Source organism: Lemur catta, chromosome 7, assembly GCF_020740605.2.
Source record: "Lemur catta isolate mLemCat1 chromosome 7, mLemCat1.pri, whole genome shotgun sequence".
NCBI lineage: Eukaryota > Metazoa > Chordata > Mammalia > Primates > Lemuridae > Lemur > Lemur catta.
The window spans coordinates 36,168,753-36,186,053 of record NC_059134.1 but is presented as its reverse complement, the minus strand read 5'-3'; the positions used below and the strand labels follow the sequence as shown (position 1 = coordinate 36,186,053).

At 36.1% G+C, this 17,301-nt stretch overlaps 1 protein-coding gene across 1 annotated transcript in view; it reads left to right on the top strand.

Moving 5' to 3' along the window:
* ARHGAP42 (Rho GTPase activating protein 42) overlaps window positions 1–17,301 on the top strand; it is a 277,047-nt gene that overhangs the window by 241,455 nt on the left and 18,291 nt on the right. Inside the window, exons 13-18 of the mRNA XM_045556881.1 lie at window positions 3,010–3,072; window positions 4,032–4,106; window positions 4,789–4,873; window positions 5,515–5,573; window positions 8,395–8,500; window positions 15,977–16,136. Of these exons, the coding sequence (XP_045412837.1) occupies window positions 3,010–3,072; window positions 4,032–4,106; window positions 4,789–4,873; window positions 5,515–5,573; window positions 8,395–8,500; window positions 15,977–16,136 (548 nt within the window). The remainder of the gene's footprint in view (window positions 1–3,009; window positions 3,073–4,031; window positions 4,107–4,788; window positions 4,874–5,514; window positions 5,574–8,394; window positions 8,501–15,976; window positions 16,137–17,301) is intronic.

The window sequence follows — 17,301 nt, the reverse complement described above, 5'->3', positions numbered from 1 at the left end:
AAGGTCTGCCTGGTTTATGCCTGATCTACATCTATGTGAAGAAACAGATCATTGCTCTGGCCCCAAGTATTTTAAGTATAATAGCATGACCTTTTGAAAACAACACTTATGGCTGACAATCCCTCAAGACCCAATGACTTCAGCCATGTGTGAAGAATGCCTTTTTCATGAAATTTACATATATAGACATTTGCATTCTCTTCTAGTCAATAATGATGATAATAATCAACATTCTGTAGCAGTTACTGTAGTCTCTGTATTATACTATTCTCGGAGCTTTGCAATTGTTAACTTCGTCTTTAAACAGCTCCATGAAGATACTACTATTATCTTTATTTTATGGAAGAAGAAATTGAGACACAGATTAAAACCACGCCTAGTAACACAGCTAATAATGGGGGGAAAGTATGTTCTCTCTCTCTCTCATGTGGTTAGAGCTAAAGACTGCCTTAAGCATTTCTTCTTCTGTTTTCCTTCATATAGCAGCAAGGTGTCAACAGGAACACAGGGAGAAGGAAACTAGCATTTAATTAGGCTTGTTCTATTATCAGGTGCTTTTCAGTGCTTCCTGTAGTTTGTCTTCATCTTACTACAACTGTTTAACTTACGTATTGTTACTTACCTCATTGTATAAATGAAGGAACTCGAGTTCATAAAATAATGGGCACCTTCCCATTCGTACAGCAGTGATACTAGAGCTGGGAACCCAACCTGGGTTTGTCTGGCATGAACAAAGCTGAGAACTGTCTCTGCACCATGGAACTGTACTGTTTTAGTCAAAGCAAAGGATGGTCAAAGGAAACAAATGAAAATTCGTGGTTGTTTTTGCCAACACAGTGTATTCTTCCATATCTCTGAATTGATTGATAATGCATTTACTCACAGGAAGAGAGCTAAGTATAGGACCCATGGAATACATCACTTGGCAGTCAGACTGACTCTCTGTAAGATTTCATTCTAGCTAATGAGCCTGTGATTTTAGCTTATTAGAAAAGACTGGAGTATTGCTGCCAAATATCCCAATATACCTTTGAGAGATAGTCTGGTTATGGCTTATTTTTCTCAAAATAAATAAAGAATTTTCTTTTTATATATAACAAACTGTCTTCACCCATTTTACCAAAAGCAAGCTTTATGGAAAGTTTTTTTTAAGACAAATGGTTTTCTCTTTCTGTTAATAAATCTTTTTTTATGGAAAAGCTGAACAAGATGACCTCAAGTACCAAGCATTTTAAATGTCGGAACTTGCAGTTTTAATTGATAGAAAAATGCTAGTGTCCTGTTTTAACTAGGGTTATACTTTTTTTGTCTTGGTTTTTGTTGTCGTTGTTAAAAATGAAAATTAAGTGATTTCTCTCTTACCTTTCCATCTCACCTGTTGCCTATATTCAGTATTTTAAAATGTCTGAATGTATAATCTTATGCCTGGCCTTTGGGGTTTTTGGAAGCACGCAGCCCCTTCTCAGTGTTGGAAAGGAGCTCTTCTCTTATGTATGTCTTCAGCTACACTCTAATGAAATGCTTGTGCAATGGCCATTCTTTCTTGGATGTTGAGTTTACTCAAAGCATTCACTGAGTTCTGTTTTCTTAACCTAGGGCACTGGAGACAAAGAATTCCTATTGATGGCAATACATGTTTTAGTTTTAGCATTTTTATTTCTAGAGTAGTGAAATTATTTTTAAAGTTCTAAATATATATATTTTAAAAATATCAAATAATTCCAAAGTCTAGTGAATAAAAATGTCAGTTTCTGCCTTCTGCCCTCTTCCTCCTTACCAAGAGTTTGCATAGATCTTTATGAAGTTTATTTTCCGAGGAAAATAGAAACGTTCATATTCTCAAACTTTTACATTTTAAGAAAATAGGCCTTAATTGTCCTGTATATTACTTTTTTCACCTAACAACCCATAATAAATATCCTTTCATGGCAATGCCTCTAGTGTAGGGGCTATAGATTTTTCAAGCCTTTCTGTCAGTCAATTCAGTCACACTGGTTTTCTATGTCTAGGATTTTTTTTTCAATGTTTTTAGTCTGTTGCTGGTACCCTTTCTTGATTTTTATCATAATTTTTTTCACATGTATTTTTTTGTCTGTGGATCTGTATTGAGCTACATGAATGTGTTTAATCTACCTTCTTTAAATGGAAGCCAGTTTTGCATTTTTACTGGTTTGAATTATCTTCATTTATTATTTAAAAATATTAAAAGATAGCATAGCGTACCTTCACCACATGTAATGAAAATTTGTATCATAGTCCAAAAATCTTTGAGTTTTTCCTTTGGTTATTACTTGGTATTGTTAAATGCTTTCACTTCAGTTAAGTAACCTAATTTCATCTTGCCCCAAAAGCTTAAAAAACTAGAATAGATCTAAGGAAAATCTAGCAAAAAAACCCAATGAAAATAAATTGTTAATTTCATAATCTAGGATTTTGGGGACTTTTAGTGGATTGGCCAAGCATGTTTTGAATTATTTTGAATATGGTAGTGAAATGTAATAGAAAGGGCTCTGGGCTTGGAATCAGGAGACCCAAGTTGGAATCCAGACTCCTTCCAGCTTAGAACAGAGAGAAGTGAAGTTTTCAGCAACCAGTGAATCATCTTAAGATTGCAAAGCTCTCCCCCTGCCTCTTAATGGTTGTTTTGAGAATCCCATGGGGCTTTATAATACAATTTTCAACACACAGTAAAGGTTTATTCTTGTTGCATTTGCCCCTATCATCTGGAAACACATACAGTGAAGGATAATGCTACTTTTAGGAAAAATGGATGGAACCGATGTAACATACTTTTCTGTAAAAGATCTGTGCCTCTTAGTCAGCAGGTTGATGTAATAACTGTGAAAGTGAACTTCCCTCCTCCGCTTCTGCCCCAAAATAATAAAAAGGCAGCCTTTAACCAAAATGCTTGATAAACTTAATTAACACCCCCTGTGCCGTTGAGTCATAAAGGAAGGGGGACTGTAAGTCCAACATAAATGCTTTATGTGAGTTTTCTTTTATTTTCAGTGTACTTAAATGAAGCAGGGTTCAACTTTGTGAGAAAATGCATTCAAGCTGTGGAAACAAGAGGTAAGTGTTGCCTGATAGGTACAGCGTTTCTGACGCACGTCTCATTCTTACGTAGACATCTCTCAGAGTAGAAAATGAAGATGTTTTTAGTCATTAACATGAGAGTAATTTTAAGAGTGATATAACTGTGTAAATTGTATAAGTTTACAAATTGCTATACCTTGAACTTCAATTTACTAAAAATCATGCTACAGACATGCTTCTTTTATAATTTTTCTATAAGCTTCACTTCTTACTGATAAATTGCATATTATTTAATATTTATTATTGTAAGCACCTCTTTAATTTTTTTCAAGCATCGAGGAGGAAAGATTCCTAAGGAGCTTGTCTTCAGCCTCCTTCCTTCCCTTTGTCCTTTCCCGTTGTATTTCAGTCACTGCCACAATTTTGATACCTTTCCTCTCTCTAATCACGACCTCTCTCTTGAAGTCCACTCCAGTTAGATGTGAGACTCTTACTTCCAGGAAAATTTGCCTAAAGCAAAACTCATATTGGGCTTTGGAGTTCTACAGACTTATATTCAGATTTTAGTGCTGCCACTTAGAGGTTTTGAGCAGTTAAGCAGGTTCCTTGAATTCTCTGAATCTGTTTCCTCACCTTTAAAATGAAGATCTAAATGCCACAAGACTGTTCAACATGCAAGAGGACTCCATGACTGAACTATAAGATGAGGAATACTGATCATCCCTTTCCATCTTTGATGCTTTTTTATATTCAAATAATGGTGAATGGACAGGCATACTTTCCTGCTTTGAAGATCTTCAAAGACTTTCAAATTACTGTTCAGTGTCTGAGAAATATATGTCTGAAGGGTGTTTCCAGGGTAGGTTTGCTAAAGTTCAACTGCAAAATTGGATAAGTAGCTTTCAATCCGTGTCGGCGTATGTCTGAGTTTTTAACATTCTGTAATTGCGAAGCTGCGTCTCAAGCCATTTTCTTGTGATTTTCCATCCCATTAGGCATCACCATTTTAGGCCTCTACCGAATAGGAGGAGTGAACTCCAAAGTTCAAAAACTCATGAATACCACATTTTGTAAGTTTTGAATGAAGCAAGTTACTTCATTAATTTTTATATTCTTATAGGTAAAATAAACTATAGGTTTCTTTGAGATATAGACAGACTATTGCTTGTTTTTGAGTATTTTCAAGTAATATTTTAAACTAATATTTATATTTAGTTTTTGATGTTCAGTTATAGTAGATGAATAATCAGAATTTCAGGAGGCATTTTTATAATATTGGGCTTTTTCTCGATTTTTGCTTTGTTTAGATAGAGATACGATCAGATGCATGGATGCTAGAGGCATTGCCTGGCTTGGAATCCCAGCTTGGCTACTTAGTTTTGTGACCTTGAGTAATTTGCTTAATTTATTTGTGGCTCAGCCTCCTCATTTATAAAAATGGGGATAATAATAGTTCCTGCCTCTTAACAGTTGTGAGGATTGAGTATGTTAATCCCTGTAAAAGACTTAGAAGCATGCTGCGTACATGTAAAGTGTTCTGTCATGTTAGCAATTAGCAATAATTTGATTTGGGAGACTTACTACTCCAAGATATTTTTGAAGTTTAGTGAGCTTTTTGCCAGTTCACACAAACAACAATCCTAAAGTTAATTGTGTTGGCATCCTAAAAAATGAATTTGTATCCATTTTCATAATGGCACAAGTAATATTTTGAGTTGCTTAATTTAAACATCTGTTTTTCATTCTTTCCAGCTCCAAAATCCCCTCCTGATATTGACATTGATATTGAACTGTGGGACAATAAGACAATAACGAGTGGACTGAAAAACTACCTCAGGTGACAACTCCTGATACTCTGGATGTGATCTCTGACTCACCTCCTTGGGCAGTAACCATGTGATTTCGTGGCATCTGTGCCCACAAGCTTTGCTCCTTAGCTCAATTCCCTTAGGGGGAACTGGTACAAGGTGGTAACATTGATGATTAGTATTCTGGAACTTGTACTTGATTTTTGCCAATAATAACTTAAAAGACTGCAATATTTTTATGAATACTGAAGGAGTATTTTTTATATTAAATTTGTATGTGAGGTTTTCATGTATTTTTTTTTTAAATAACAAATTGAAATGGAAAACTGTTCTGCTTTGGTTTTTAACTATTGTCCCCAGAGAGGTTTTGTTCCTGTGGTAAGATAGTTCTTACAAAGTGAAAAAATTATCTCCCTGCCTGCCCTTTTAATACAATCATGGTAAGAAGTGCTAAGGGACATTGACGTCTTTGAGGTCTGCATTTTAGGACTGCCTGGGACCCTGCTAGAACTTTGTCATACTGCCTAATCACCCAATTCCTTTATATATTTATTATTTTATTTTATTTTTAATTGATGATAATCACCCAATTCTTAAAGAAGCAATGAAAGTTTAGGGGGGGAGGAAAAGATACTGCCATTCTAAAATGTGCTTCGCTTCTCTGCTACAGGTGCCTTGCAGAACCGCTGATGACTTACAAGTTGCACAAAGACTTTATTGTTGCTGTTAGTAAGTATACTTGGATCAGATGCATTATAATTGATACAGTTTTGTACTGTATTACTTAGGCATATACATTTAAATCAGCTAGTTAAGATTTTTTTCACATATTCCTTAAAAAGTTGTTAATCTAATACTTGGTAGCTTAAGTATGGTTTATAAGCCAATAAGAAATTTCAGAATGAACTAAAATATTTTGTCACTTAAGACTTCATTGGGGTGACAGTCAAGTGTGATTGGAAAGAGCTGTGAAGAATTATTCTAATTTCATTTTACTCAAGTGATGAATATCAGTTCCCTTTGAAAGCAACTTTTAAATAAACAAGACTACAAATATGTACCAACAGTTATATCACTACATGTGCTCATGTGCTATATTCCTAAATCTGGAGAGAAGAGTGAAATATTTGTGGCAGGCAAGAGGAATTTCCATCAATCCCCTTTCCCTCATGTTATGTTTGTGAATATCACATATTTATGTCATGTGTTTAGATCTGTGACTGTCACAATGTGATATGAATAGATAGGTTTAATTAAAATATTAGGGGAGAGGGTTGGAGGACAGTGAGAAACATGTAACCTGAGAAGTTAGTAATATGTATCTGTAAACCGTTGAGTCTAAAGTGCCAGATCCCCATCTGACTCCATAACAACAACTTGTAACAATTAGAAGTTGACATTTCATTGTTAAGATGTATGAGGTGTGACTGTAACAAGGGTATTTTTCACAATCCAAGAAAGAAATCAGTTGCATTAGTTTATTTGCACGCATTGTAATATCACAGGAAATGTCTGCTGATTAAAGTGTCAGATAAAGGTGAGTGACCTTGGTTTTCAAGCCAGCGTTTATGACTGACCACATGATCTGGTAAAAACCTACACTACTTAGATTTCTCCCGAAGCTCTCCACTCCACATTCTCTGCACAGAAATCTATCTTTGTAAGATGAATAGGACCTGAGAAAATATATAATCCAATCTCTCATTCTATGAACTAGGAAATCAGGACCAGACTTACTGAAGGACGCTAGTAAATTCATGGCAAAACCAGGGCTGCAAGCCAATTTTTTTGACTCTTAATAGAATCTTTTCTTACAGAAAGTTTGTATTATAACAACACTACTTAGCTAAAATGGCTCAATGAGCTGATTGTTTTAGTACAAGATTTTGGTCCCAAGTCTTCTCTCCATTTTCTTATGTGGCAATGATGATTATATTATTCACAGTCATGATATTTAAAATGTGTCTTTGTAGGGGGAGGGTGGGTCAGGATCCCACTCTGTTGCCAGGGCTAGTGTGCAGGGGTGTCATCATAGCTCACTGCAGCCTCAAACTCCTAGGCTCAAGTGATCCTCCTGCCTTAGCCTCCTGAGTAGCTGGGATTACAGGCGTGTGCCACCAAACCCGGCTAATTTTTTATTTTTTGTAGAGACAAGGTCTTGCTGTTGCCCAGGGTGATCTCAGTCTCCTGGCCTTCAGTGGTTCTCCTGCCTCGGCCTCCCAAAGTGCTAGGATTACAGGTGTGAACCACCATCCCCAGCCAGAATAGTTTCTTATATACAGGAATTCATCTTTTGCCTGGGCTGAGATGGCCCTGTTTACTAGATGCTATGTTAATAAAATTATTTGGTTTCAAGCAGCAGAAATCCAGCTCAGTATAGAGGGAAAGTTACCCAGAGCCTAAAAGGTATCTCAAAGATTTCCTTGGCAGAGCAGGGCTCTCCTGCCTTCCGTGAGCCTGCAACCAGGAACTGCAAAGCTGGGAACTGGCATTTCTCTCCTCACTCTTTCCAGAGGATCTCTCATCTTTGTTCTGTGCTGCATTTCTGTCTCGTTCCCATCTCCTTTCCCAGTCAGATTTTCTTAGGGTACATTTGGTCACTTTAGCCCTGGTGTTACATGATCTGCCTTTTCACACATCCAGCAGAAAGACCAGAGTTTGGTGTCTCCATTCCAACTCATTGGAGAGACCTTGTGTTTAGCCCGAGCCAGACTCTTTGCTCACCCCATGTCCAGATAGTGATGCTCAGATGAGATGGTGCTCCAATACTATGCATCCTATCGGTCAGGGAACTTTCTGGAGAAAGGATTTGGCAAGGCAGGGTAATCACATCAGAATTTGTTTACTATAGTAAGAGAATGTTAAATAGATTTCTTTTTCTGAAATGTTAGACATTTCTCTAGCAGACCTGTCATCATTTTAGATTTTGCCTGGCAGAATAGACTTGCCTTAGATGATTTTTTCCACTTCAGATTTACCGTTGTCATCATGGGCTTAAAATCCACTGGGCTTCTGTTTGCATTATGATGCTGACACCTCGGGAAAGTCACTCTGTATTGTTTTTAAATTTATGAAATAAGAAGAGGAATTAGAGACTTCCCTTTGGTGGCATGTGTTGGATCTGTAGGAGGTTTCTGTAGGATAATGTGTATTATATTAATAGTTCCTGGCACTTAGTCAGTCTGTAACAATTGTTGTGACCATTCACATTTCTAAAGGTTTGATTCTATCCTTGAGTAGCAGAACCCAAGCAGGTGATGAATTATGGATAACAGGAAAGTATATAGCTTAGTGGCTTAAGAACACACGTGGAATTGATAGAACTGGGTTTGTTTGGTATCTCTACTCTCTTAACTTCATGACCATGGGCAAGTTACTCAACTTCTCTTAGCCATAAGTAAGGATAATGATAATATTAATACTACATGATACATGCAATGCTTATAGGCACAAGGGGTAGGAGAGGTTATTATGTTTAGATTACTAATGTTTACATTCACATTTAAATGCAATTAAAACTTGAGCATTTGCAACCTTTTTTATGTAACAGAATCTGATGACCAAAACTACAGAGTGGAGGCTGTACATGCATTGGTGCATAAATTGCCGGAGAAAAACCGAGAGATGCTGGACATCTTAATAAAGCATCTAGTCAAGTAATTCTCTAACTTATATTGTTCATTTATCAAACTTAAACTTGTTCATGTCTCTTTAAAGTATATGATGGTGCTGTAATATTGCTATTGTAATTAGAGTCCATTGAATGTGCTTAAAAAATACTGAGGCAGTTAATTTTTAAGATATATCTATATATATATGTGTGTGTACCTGTATATGTTTCCAATATGCAAATAATTATATCCTTTGCAACTGTTAAACTAATGATGGAACACTTAGATGTTAACTTAAAAGTGTGTGAAGGAGTGTATAGTTTTCTGTGTGTGTTATAAGCAGTGAGTTTGAAGAGCAGTGCTCTAATTTACCAAAGTCAGCAGGTTCCCTCAGGTCAAACTAATACTCTACTGTTAGATTCCTTCCATGGGTTCATGGTTCTCTTGGTCTCTGGAGATTTTTCTGACTTTGCTGCTAGTTCATCCATGTACTTAAAAATCTCTTTCTGTCTCTTAGAGAGATAGATATTGTAGTATTGGAGTTTCTCCAGAAAAAACAAAGCAATAGGGTGTAGGTGTAGCGGTGTGGATGTGGAGGTGTGTAAAAATATTTATATATATATATGCGTATGTATGTGTGTGTGTATATGTGTGTGTGTGTGTGTGTGTGTATATATATATATATATATATATACACATACATATACATAGAGAGAGAGGGAGAGAGAGAGAGAGAGAGAGATTGATTTTAAAGAAAATTGGTTCACACAATTATAGAGGCTGGTAAGTCCAAAATCTGCAAGACAGGCTGACAGGCTAGAGACCCAGGGAAGAGTTGATCGTGCAGCTCAAATACAAAGGCAGTCTAGAGGCAGAATTCCTTCTTTCTCAGGGGAACTCAGTTTTTGTCCTCTTAAGACCTTCCACTGATTGGAAGAGGCCAATCCCCATTATGAGGGTAATCTACTCTACTTAAAGTCGACTCATTTAAATGTTAACATCATCTAAAAAAATACCTTCACAGAAACATCTAGATTCTAGAATAATCTTTGACCAAATATCTGGGTATCATGGCTTAGCCAAGTTGACATGTAAAATTAATCATAAGATATCATATCTATCTACTGTCTATCTAGTTAGAGATTGAAAGATACAGACACACACACACACACACACACACTCTCACACATACATATTTAATCTAGAAGTTGGTTTGCTGTGCTGCTGGAAACAAATGTCTAAATTCAGTTTTAAACTTTCTCAAGAATTCCTTTACAGCATTATTTACTATTAAGTAGGGACATTTTTTATTTGAATGAGTACCATGATTTACAATGAAATGGTTAGTCCTTCCTTCATTGTTACAAGTAGTAACCCAATTCATGCTCATTGGAGCCATGCACATTTGAAATACAAGTTGAACATCCCAAATCCCAAAATCCAAAATCTCAAACTTTTTGAATGTGGACATAATGCTCAAAGGAGATGCTGATTGGGACATTTTGGATTTGGGATTTTTGGATTTGGGATGCTCAACTGGTAAATATAATGCAAATATTCCAAAATCTGGAAGGAAAAAAAAAATCTAAAACACTTCTGGTCCTAAGCTTTTTGGATAAGGGATACTCAACCTGAAATGCTCCATAAACATATTAATGAGTCTTATCTTAACTTGCAGGCTTTGAAATAATATGAATTGCCGTCCCCCCCAAACACACATGCACACGCACACCATCACCATTACTTAAAATAAAACAAAAATCTATTAGGAACAACATCATTTAAAGTTCATCATTAACTATTGACCCGTAGCAATACTTCCTTTAGCTAATAAACAAAGGACTCGATATCCTTGGTCAGGATTAGTTTTGAGTTGTGTGAGCTCTTCATGAAATTAACTGCACCATTTATTAGGCATTCTCTTGCTGGTGTTCAAGCTAATTTTCTGGAAAAGCCTTTTAAAACATGCTTTTAAAAGCCACATGAGTGTCATGTAAAATGTTTCTGCTTAATTATGCAGAATGTTAAGTTAACATAAGCTTTACTCTTAACATGACTGTGTGTGGCCTCGACATGGGGAATAGCAGGGGAGAGTATCTGGCCACTAAAGAATGCTTAAAATACTTACCTCATCCTTCACCACCATTCCTGGCTGCTTTCTCGAACCTACCAAAGGTCAAGCCCCACTGACTGAGCACCAGCTGTGGAATGTGTGACCAGAACACCATTAACTTACTTATGAAAACTTCAAACCATTAATAACAGTCTTGATCCCTGGCAACCTTTTATGACTGAACAAAAGAAAATTTAAGACCAGTGACCTAGATTGGGATTCCAAATGCTGGAAAACTGATTGTAAATTTCCGTTAATTAGCTCTAACAAATAGTATAAACCACTGCCTTCTTCCTAAGAGTCCTTTTGTTTGTCTTGAAGACAAAGGCTGTCTATGGTATCTTTTTTGACTTTCAACTAACTTTAAATATTTAAAAGTGTCATTACTAAATTAAAAAAAAATCATATTTGGGACAGACTTACCTGTTTATTAGGAGACATTTAAGAAAATTACTATGACCTTTCTTTTGAATGCAAAGCAAAAAATGAAAGTAGATTTCTCCTAAATGAAAATATTTGATTTTTACACCTGGATGTTTGCAAGTGGCATCAAATTTACTACTGTATATAAAATGTTTTTAACTCCATAATATTCAGATGGCTGGTAATGCTTAACTCAATGGAAATGTGAAACTAAACAAAACTCTTGGTTTCCTGTTTGGAAAGCCCTTCCCAGAGGTACATGACTTTGCTTCATGTATTTGTATACTGTGTTACTAGGTGCATGTATATTTATAATTGTTATATATTCCTGTTGGATTGATCCTTTCATCATTATATTTTATTTTTATCTCTAACATTTCTTTGTTTTAAAATCTGTTTTGTGTGATGTTAGTATAGCTACTTTGATTTTTCTTACTGTTGCTATTTGTATGTCATCCATCCTTTTACTTACAACCTATTTGTATTTTTGAATCTAAAGTATGTAATATATCTACTATAGAAAGCATACAGTTGGATTGCATTTTTTTAATCCAGTCAGATAATCTCTAACTTTGATTATATTGTTTAATCCATTCACATTTAATGTTGTTATTGATATAGTTGGCTGTGTGTCTGCCAGTTTTCTTTCTTTTCTTTTCTCTCTCTTTTTTTTATTTTTGTGATGTGAATCTGTCAGCAGTGAGTTCTCAATTTTTGTTCACCTGGGAATGTCTTTATTTCACCTTCCTGTTTGAAAGTTAGTTTTGCTGGATAAAAGATTCTTGGTTGACAGATTTTTTTTTTTTTTAAGCACTTTGAATATTCCCTCCCCACTGCCTTCTGTACTTCATTGTTTTTGCTGAGAAATCATTTGTTACACTTATTGGGGTTCGTTATATGGGAGGAGTTTTTCTCTTACTACTTTCAGAATTTTCTTTTTGTCTTTGGCCGTTAGCATTTTTACTATGATGTGTATAGCTGTCAATCTCATTGTGTTTACTTGAAGTTTGTGGAGCTTCTTGGATATATAGGTTAATATTTTTCGTCAAATTTGGGAAGTTTTCAGCCACTAGTTCTTTGAAGTCCTTTCTCTCCTCTCCTTTTGGTACTCCCATTATGCTTTTATTAGTGTGCTTAATGTACTACATTTTCTTTGATGATCTGCCCATTTTTCTTCATTGTTTTTATGCTTCAGATTTCATAATCTCTATTGATGTGTTTTCAAGTTTATTCATTCTTCTGCCAGGTCACATTTATTATTGAGAGCCATTAATGAATTTTTAATTTCAATTATTATACTTTTCAACTTCAATTTTCATTTTGTTCTTTTTTAAAAAAAAAAACTTCTCTGTCTTTATTGATACTCTGTATTTGATGAAATATTGTTACCATACCTTCATACCTTCCATTACTTCTTTAAACATGGTTTTCCTTAGTTCTTTCAACATACTTATGATTTCTTTGAAGTATTTTGTTAAATCTGACATTTGGGCTTGCTCACTGGCAGTTTATATTACACTTTCTTGATTCTTTGCGTGTATCGATAATTTTTTGTTGAAAACTGGACATTTTAGCTGCTATATTTTAGCAACTCTGTATACTGATACTGATCCTCCCTCTCTTTAGGACATATTTTTGTTATTTCTTGCTTGTTTATTTGCTTAGTGACTTGAGTGAATTATTTTAATGAAATCTGTTTCCCCCTCAGTTTGAAGCCTCTGCTGTTCTCTCTTCCGAGGATACAGCCTTGGGCATGACCAGACTCATCCAGGGATAACAGTGGTTTCAGCAGCTTTGTGTGTGTTGCTATCCTTGATCTCTCTATTAAACTCTCTGCCTTATTTGGTATCACACCCAGCTGTTAGTTTCCACTAATTGCTGGAAGATTACTCTCTTGTTTTTGACAATGCCCTGGGACATAAATTGCTGCACAGACTGATTCAATTAAATTTGGGCTCATTGCAGGGTCAGTTTTTCACCAATCTTTGAGATTCATTATGATGCTAAGAGGGCTCTTCTTAGCTGTCTCTTTCCCTAGTTATTTCTTATGGTTTAGCTCAGCAGTCCCAAACCTTTTTGGAACCAGGGACCATTTTCATGGAAGACAATTTTTCCACAAACCAGGGAGGGAGATGATGGTTTTGGGATGATTCAAGCACATTACATTTATTGTGCACTTTATTTTTATTATTATTACTTTGTAATATATAATGAAATAATTATACAACTCACCATAGATTGGGGACCTCTGGAGCTCACTGCTTTTGTAGAGCTACCATCTTCTTAATTTCTTACCTCCAAAATCTCCATTGTTTTTGAAATCACATTTAAGCTTGAACTTTATACACTCTGTTTCAAATAATGTTAATTCTTTTGCAGAGAGCTTCAGAGTTTCCTGTTCTTGTGGACTGAGCAAAATCTTTGACCCATTGTTCTTGATGTTGGGCAAGGGAGATAGCCCCTGGTATTCTCAGCTTACCTTGTACCCTATGAACAAGTAGGAGTGAGGGTGGTCAGGTCCCCGATATTCTTGGCCTACTGTACCTAAGGTAAAGCCTCTGTCCTATGAGTGTAACTAGTTGGAGGAAGGGAGCTCTTGCCCTTTTGGCTACACTCACTGGGAATTTAGCCTCTGCAATTCAGAGCTAGAAGGGCTGAGACATGCTGGCAGCCTACCCTACCCCATGAGATACTGTATTTGAGTGGGAGCTGAGAGAAGACAGGGAGCACTGTCTTGTCGGCCACACCTGCCCAGAATGGAGCTTCAGTCTCATTGAGCTGGGGATGGAGGAAAAAGGAAGCCAGTTGTATCTCAAGTACCAAAGACTCTTGCTTTGAAAATTAGTAGATTGCTTGAGGAAATGTTTCTTCATTCGCATGCTCTGAGGACAATTTCCAAAGACTTTAAATGTTTTGGGGGACTGTAATTTTAAATAATAATTTTCATTTGTTTTAATTGTTTCTCTGGGTATTGGGTCTGTGGGGGCTTCTTATGCCGCTATTCCAGAAATGGAACTCCTAAGCTTATGATATTGGTTTCTTTATATATAAACTCCTGGATTTAAAATGATACAAACTGGCAGATCCTGACAAACATTTTCTCTTTAAATAAAGGAAAGGGAGATGTTCCAGGAGACAGCAATTGGGTATCTGCTCCCTACGTGAGTTGAGGGAAAGAGTTGCAGAACCTGCTGAAATAGGTGATCGTAGGGGTCTGTATCGACTGAGTAGCCCAGCAGAAGGGAAATTCAATTTAAAAAATTGATTTTCAAAATAATCCATCTTCTGTGCAATATAGTCATCAATCCTCCTTTTCAAAACAGACCAAGTTTTTAAGATTTCTAAATTTATTCCTAATGGGATTAATATTAACTGTATTCCATTTTATTTACATTACTGGAACTAATGACATTTTAGCAGGAGTGCCTAAAGCCAATTTGACTTATTTTGAGATCATATTTAATTTAATTTAATTTAATTTGTTATTTTATTTAATTCTCTCAACAACCCATCAGGTTTGTTACACATAATTTACAGTTGAGGAAACTGAAGTCTAGAGATGTTAAATAACTTAAATGAGTTCACGCAACTTCCAAAGGATGGATCCAAGCTTTGAATCCAGATAGTCTTACTGCCTTTACATTACTGCTTTCATTAGTAGGTTTTTTTTATTACATACTAAGCAAAATATACACACACACACACATACAGTATTTGGTTGGATATGTGTGTGTGTGTATGTGTGTATGTATATATATATATATATATATATACACACACACACACACACATATATATATATAGTATTTGGTTATATAAAAAGGAAACTTGGAACGAATATCTTCTTACTCTAAAAGCCTTCTTAGCTGGTGCTCTCTTGGGCATAAAGGAAAATGTCAGTCATTTTGACAGCCAGCTCTTCCTATCCTGTGTCAGGAGTTGCATGGATAATCCAAAACCCTGAATTTCCCATAAAATCTTACTTTTGGTTGTGGAATGCAGTTAGTGATGTATGCTCAGTCAGACATAAACATAATCTTGTGTTCTTTCCTAAAACTTGACATACTTCTAACCTGGCTGGGAGTAAAACAGAGAAGTCAGTGGTGAAACTAGGAGGTTAGTCAAATGAATGAGGTTTCCTCTTTCCAGATTAAATTAGTGAACTAGTCAAAGTTAGTTTTGATAGTTGCTGGGATTACTTTGCTCAGGAGATATCAGAAACTTTTCATTTTAAGACAGCAGTGATTTTACCATATTTTACCTCCTTGTCTCACTTTTTTTCTCAGCACAGTGCCTTTCACTAGGGAGCTACTCAGGGAAGTTTTGGAGGGATGGATGGAAGGAAAGAAGGAGGGAGGGAGGAAGGAAGGAAAAAGCATGTATTGGCCAATGATCTGTCTGGGGAGCTCAAAAAAACCCTTGACTTGTAATTAAGAGAGCTGAATTGAAATAGCACCCCTGTCCCTAATTTGCTGTGACCACAAGTACATCATTTTTATTTGGAGCTTCTGGGGTTTTTGTTTGGTTTTGGTTTTTGTCTGTACAATAGGAATAACTAACTTGGAAGATTAAATACAATAGTATGTATGGAAATGCCTAGCAATGGGTTCTCAACAATAGTTTGGTGAGTCTTAATATAATCACAACCAGTCTACTCTTGACCATCTGTTGTAAAGTAAGTATAGCATCATTGAAAATACCAAACAACCAATAATCTTTCTAGGGTAATTGTACTTTATTTAGGAAATCAAGGGTGTTTTCCCTTAAATAGATTTTGTTTTGCTTGTAATTATGCTTTACTGGGGCTAATGTTAACTTTTTATGTCTTTTTAGGCTGTACCCCAAATGCTAATTGGGAATGGCCAACACCAGGGAATTAGCCTATAATGGCATATTTTACATGTTTTGTGCCACAAATTTGATAGACTATTTCATGATTTTGAAACATTTAATTTATGATATTTTTTGTTGCTCTTTATTTGCAGAGTATCACTACACAGTCAACAAAATCTCATGACTGTCTCAAATCTTGGTGTCATATTTGGCCCAACTTTAATGAGAGCACAGGAAGAAACTGTGGCTGCCATGATGAATATTAAATTTCAGAATATTGTGGTAGAAATTCTGATAGAGCACTATGAAAAGGTAGGCTGAATTTTCACATGGAAGTGTCAAGTTTAGTGTCTTGCTTTTAAGAAGGTGTTTTGCATTTATATAACATCTGTGAAATTTACATTATGACCTTATATTCCTTTATTCCTGTAAAATGTTAATCTCTTGTTATATAACTTACTTCTTCATGGGGACTTCAATTTTCTTTTTTGTTGTTTGGTTTTTAAGTGCCTTTCAAAATCCTTCAGGTAGGTGGTTTCCTTTGCTTCCTCACCCTTTCCTTTTCAAGGCTTTCTTCTGTAGCATTTGTGTGGTCACTTTACTACTCATGCAGAGAACACTAAAATCACCCTGTGGTTAAGCCTGCTTTCACGCTCTCTTTTAATCCCTCTGGAACTAAATTTTTAATTATATGATAGAGGTAATATTCTCACTAAACAAAAGAAAACAAATTTAGGGAACAGAGTGTTGGAGCCCTCTCTGTATCCAATCTCTAAGGAGGGTTTCTTTAAAAGAGTGAGATCTTGAAATAAATGGGAAATGGGAAATTGTGAAAGCCAAATTAGTTGGCTTATTAAGCAAATTCAGCCATTTAAGGTCTAACCAGTTGTGATCCGGTTATCTCTGATTTGGTCCTTGTGAGAGAATGACTGTGTCACTCTGCCACCCTGGGTCCCTTCCTAGTGCCCACAGAAACATCTCCTTAGTGCCTGCCTAAGGGCACGAGCCCTCTCACAGCCCAAGAGCACGCGGCTGTATCCTGTAGCCGTGCCCATGCCTCCACCTGCAGCTTGTTACGTTCCTCGACAGCTCAGAGCCAACAGCCCACAGCACCTTCTCCTAAGGAGTAAGGAGCCACTCAGCTGGAGAAATGATACAGAATGAACCTCTCGCCCTCATGTTATGTTCCTCAGAGCATGAAGGTGGAAAGAGGATATTATAATAAAAAAGAATCAATGTATCTTGATGTGGACATTTGTTCATATTTGGAAGGTTTCTTAAAATTATTGGAAGATCTTCTGCATTTTACTTTTGGGGAGTGGGAGAGAATAAAAAAGAAAACTCAGAGAAGAAACATTACTCAGTGTAAACAGACAAGAAAGTTGTTATTGCTCTAGGATTTTTTTTTGTATCAAACATCTCTTGCTGTGCAGCTGGTTACGTAGCATACAGTTCTAAGATTATTTAAGAACTCTCA